This window comes from Arachis ipaensis, chromosome B09, assembly GCF_000816755.2.
Source record: "Arachis ipaensis cultivar K30076 chromosome B09, Araip1.1, whole genome shotgun sequence".
NCBI classification, from domain to species: Eukaryota; Viridiplantae; Streptophyta; class Magnoliopsida; order Fabales; family Fabaceae; genus Arachis; species Arachis ipaensis.
This window is the reverse complement of record NC_029793.2, coordinates 24,515,471-24,520,301: the sequence shown is the minus strand read 5'-3', so window position 1 is coordinate 24,520,301 and position 4,831 is coordinate 24,515,471. Positions and strand designations below refer to the sequence as shown.

Genomic DNA, 4,831 nt, shown 5'->3' with positions numbered 1-4,831 from the left:
TTTAATGTATGTTTTAATTTTAAATTATTTTAATTACAATAAAAATAAAAAAGTTATGTTACGTATATATTAAAAGTAGCCACTAAAATTAATCATCAATATAAAATATATGCTGGAATATAAATACAGATTGAAAATAAAATAAATTATACACATATTTATATACAAATATAGTGGTGACTGATTTTAGTGGCTAATTTTAATGTACGAATAATATTTTTGAAATAAAAAATAATACCTAAAATTAATTCTATTAAAGTTGCTCTAAAGGGTTACCACAAGTTGATTTAGTCAAATTTCCAATATAAATGTACTTATATACTTTTTGCAAGACATATATGATTGACCATCGAATAAGTCCTTAAGGCCAGAAAATGAACCCTACCCTAGTTACCTCTTTCCTTTTTTTTTTTGGCGGTTTTTTGGCCAGGTATAAGTACTTTTTCCGGGTTCTTTTTCTGTTTTAGGCCCAAGATTCATTTTGCCAATAAAAAAGTAAACTGGAAAATACACGTGTTCAAGTCCAAAAAAAAAAAAATTACAGGTGTTTCATCGGATACGGTCATACGGATTACAGAATAACGACAAACACTAGGCTGATAACTTCCCATCTCAGTTCTCGCCACTATTTTATTTTTCCAGCTCTTGCTTTTGGACACTCACTTTTTTACTCAAAAAGCCCTAGCTTTAAAAATATCACCGATGATCACACTTTCCAATAACCCTACCCTAAACCCAGTACCAATGCCTCAGGACGACGATGAAGACCCTCGAAACGGCGCCGTAGAGGCAAACGACCACGCCCACCAAAGCCCCTTAAAGAAGCCCAGACTGACCCGACCCATTTCTGAACCCGACATTCTGCAAGAGTTCTCCCACCACCAACAGGGCTTTGCCAGAATTAACAACGGCAGCTTTGGGAGCTGCCCGCGGTCAGTTCTCTCTGCCCAGAACACGTGGCATCTCCGATTCCTGCAGCAACCCGATGAATTTTTCTTCAACTCGCTCCGAAAGGGGATCCTCGAGTCACGCGCCGCCGTGAAGGCTTTAATCAACGCCGACGACGTCGATGACGTGTCACTCGTCGACAATGCTACAACCGCCGCCGCTATCGTCCTCCAGCAGGTCGGCCGCCAGTTCGCTGACGGAAGCTTCCGCAAGAACGACGCCGTCATCATGTTCCACTGCGCGTTCCCGGCGGTGAAGAAATCCATCGGCGCATACATCGGCCCCGCTGGTGGCTCCGTCGTGGAGGTTCGGCTTCCCTTTCCAGTTCGCAGCGATGAGGAGATTATTGCGGAGTTCAAGAAGGGGCTTGAGCGAGGTAAGATTAATGGCGGAAGGGTTAGGTTTGCGATGATTGATCACATAACTTCGATGCCTTCGGTTGTTCTTCCCGTTCGAGAATTGATTAGGGTTTGCAGGGAGGAAGGTGTGGACCAGGTCTTCGTGGATGGCGCCCACTCCATAGGGAGCGTGCCTGTCGACGTGAAGGAAATTGATGCTGATTTCTACGTGAGCAATTTGTATAAATGGTTCTTTGCACCGCCTGCTGTGGCTTTCTTGCACTGCAAGAATTCGAAAGGTTTGGTGGATTTGCACCACCCAGTCGTGTCTCAAGAGTATGGGAAAGGGTTGGCGTTAGAGAGCTCCTGGGTTGGGAACAGAGACTATACTCCCCAGCTCGTGGTGCCGTCGATTTTGGAGTTTGTGAACCGGTTCGAAGGTGGTATTAAGGGGATCATGAAGAGGAACCATGATGGGGTTGTGAAGATGGGGACTATGCTGGCTGAATCATGGGGAACAATGCTGGGGTCGCCGCCAGAGATGTGCGCAAGCATGATAATGGTTGGATTGCCGTCTAGGCTATGTGTGACGAGTGATGATGATGCCATGAGTTTAAGGACGCACCTGAGGGTGTATCACAGGATTGAGGTTCCTACATATTACCAGGCTTTGAGGAATGAAGATAGGGATCCCAAGGACAAGGACGGGTTTATAACTGGTTATGTTAGGATATCTCGTCAAATTTATAACACAGATGAGGATTATCATAGGCTTAAGAATGCAATTAATCAGATTTTGGAGGATGGGAAAATTTGCAGCATGCTTCCTGTTGAGTGATCCAAAAAGAGCGAATAGGTATTTTTTCCATGACAACACCCGCTTTTGAATTGTTCGATTTTAAACTAACATATGCTTGAAGAGCACATTTTATGAGTATACCCAATTTTCCTGTTTTGTGTTCTCTTGGAGTTAAACAAGTATTCCACCTAGTTGCTTTGCAATTTAACATGTAGCATAGCTTGATAGCTTCTGATCTCTGTATGTCTATAATTGATTGTACCTATGATTGAAGTTGTTAAAAGAAACCATTAAACCAAGCTGTTGTTGGAGTGTACAAATGATCAACATCCTTTAATGATCATGTGGTGTTTGAGAAACTTTCCCGTCAAAGAACCATTTGCATTTAAGGATCCACTGGCCATTGGGTTTTTAACCAGTTCAGAACTAGTTTGGTTGTCTTCAAGCAATTTTATTTTAAGAAACTGAACCAAAATTGCAGTTTAAATTCAGTTCAATTTGGTCTTTCTACTGAACCATTAGTATAAGGAATAGAATTCTGATAAAATTGCCACATAACTACATAATAGTAATGGTGATATGGATAGGGATAGTGATAATGATAGCAATAGCGATAGAGAAAGCAAGAGCCATAGCCACCGATTTGTGACTCAAAATTATGGATGTATTCACTTTGACTACTGTATAGTTCATTGGAGCTCATAAATTTAGCCACAGCAACAACGATAGCAATATACGATGTCGATTTATGACTCAATTTTGGTGGATGCATTCACTTTGACTACTTTATAGTTACATTGAAGCTCATATAAATTTTTTGGATATGGGTCCTCTGTGCTACAGGCAAACTGCATTTACATTGTAAATGGAGAAATAAAGAAACATGCGAATTGGTGTTTACCTAGTTATTATATTTGCATTTATCTGTTTTCTTTAGACATCATGTATCTGCGTGTAAAATAGAAATGTTTAAATTAGTGTCTGTTTTTAGGACTATGAGAATGTGTTTTTAAATGGAAGAAATAGTTACCATGGTGGAATGAATTACAGTCTATAAGTGGTTCCTTTTGTTGCACACTTGCACCCACATTCAGATGGTGGGTTGTATGTTGATTACTTGTTTAATGCAACTTGCTTGCTTGTTGATGATATGTTCCCTTGTAGAATGATCATGACTTTCTATCAAGAAGAGCAACATGTGTGCAAAATACCTTTTTCAATACTTCGTGCAAAATTTTTTATTTGGTGGATGCACTAGGATAATTCATTTTTTCGTACAAAGAGTCAAAGACCATTAAAATTATTTAACATGCTCCATAATAGATGGTTTTTACTGTTATAGGAATAGTAATAATAAGTTAATAACAATAAAGGCCATAAATCTATTCTTCCTTGTGGCCTACCTGACATAACTCTCTTAGCACGTCTAGGGGAAATGTGGATTAAGAAATTGAATATACATGATTTGCAATTAGTTTTAAAGTCATCATATGAATAAATGGTCAGCCTTATTCCTTAGGCATTTGTATCAAACATTTATTGTGTATAATATCTATAATATATAGTAAGTTTATAAACAAAGAATTCAAAACGTTCTATCAATAAAGAAACCTCTTCCCAAAAAGACATAGATTGCAGGTGTTCTCCTCGTTATGACTAAATTGAATTGTAGTATATACTATATAGTATATAGGAGTGAATTGCAAACATACTCCTCCAGCTTGGTCTTAAGGTGAATTACGTATAAACCCAATACTATAACGTGGTCATTAGATACTCGCACCCTTAATTTTGTTGCAATAACTTTCCAGTTAATATCCTGTTTCCTGTTAACTCTCATATGTTAGGCAACAGGTTTGTACACTGTAATTTCTTTTAAGTTTATTATAACACAAATTAACATATTCTTAAATAATTAAATGATAGATGTTACTAAAACTCATTGGCAAAAGGAAATCACAACCCTAGTACAAATGAAAGAAATTTTATTGAAATAAATTGGACTGTATGTGACTTAGATGATTGTCAACACTCCATCCGTTAGTACCTGAAAAGATAATCATTGCTGAGATTTGAGAATCTTGAGGCAAACCAAACCCAAATGCAGTTGGAAAATTTGACCTAATGCAGTTTTTCTAATAACTGTGGTCTCTAGATGATTATAAGTCATGATACTTATGATCCCAATTAGCCACTTAATAGAAATCTTTGCTTCCTTAACTGTGTCTGTTTGATTATCGCTATATGGAGCATTTATTATTTTTGTCAATAGTTAGAAAGAGGATCATTCATATTGCTATAGTAAATGAATTATCTTCAATAAACCCATATTTGTTTCCTGATGCTTCCAATTCTGTAGTCTGCATCATGACTTATGTAATGATTTCTTATGGCCTTTCCCTCCTGTGCATCAAATGGGTTCACAAAGTTATGAGATGATTTTGTGGTCGTATCTGACATCAGTTGCAATTGATGTATTTGGCCAGGATATGTTGATGTTTCCTGAAGTATATGAAATTTATTGTCCTTCGAAGTGGTGCCTCCCTTTTATTTATGTCAACACTGACTGGTCGATTCATAACTTATCTCATTCTTTACCATTTACTTTCAGAATAGAGTGAAGCTGGTTTGTTAATATTAATAAATGAAAAATGAAATTTAGGACCTGTTTGGTTTTTACATTCATTTGCTATATATTTTTAGTTTTTTCAGGATTTTGTTAAGTTATTGGTGAGAGTGGAGAGTG

The 4,831-nt window shown here is 37.5% G+C and overlaps 1 protein-coding gene across 5 annotated transcripts in view; it reads left to right on the top strand.

The window, feature by feature from the left end:
- LOC107618418 (L-cysteine desulfhydrase) overlaps positions 520-4,831 on the top strand; it is a 6,583-nt gene continuing 2,271 nt past the window's right edge. For 3 of the 5 annotated variants that reach the window (XR_002354768.1, XR_002354767.1, XR_001615227.2), the window contains exon 1: positions 520-2,142. Coding sequence is in view for 2 of the 5 variants with exons in the window: in XM_021112528.1 (XP_020968187.1) it covers positions 703-2,124 (1,422 nt within the window). In the remaining 3 variants the exon portion in view is untranslated. Of the gene's footprint in view, positions 2,143-4,571; positions 4,752-4,831 lie in introns of those variants that run through there. The other 2 variants (XM_021112528.1, XM_016320475.2) reach the window with 2 other exon arrangements.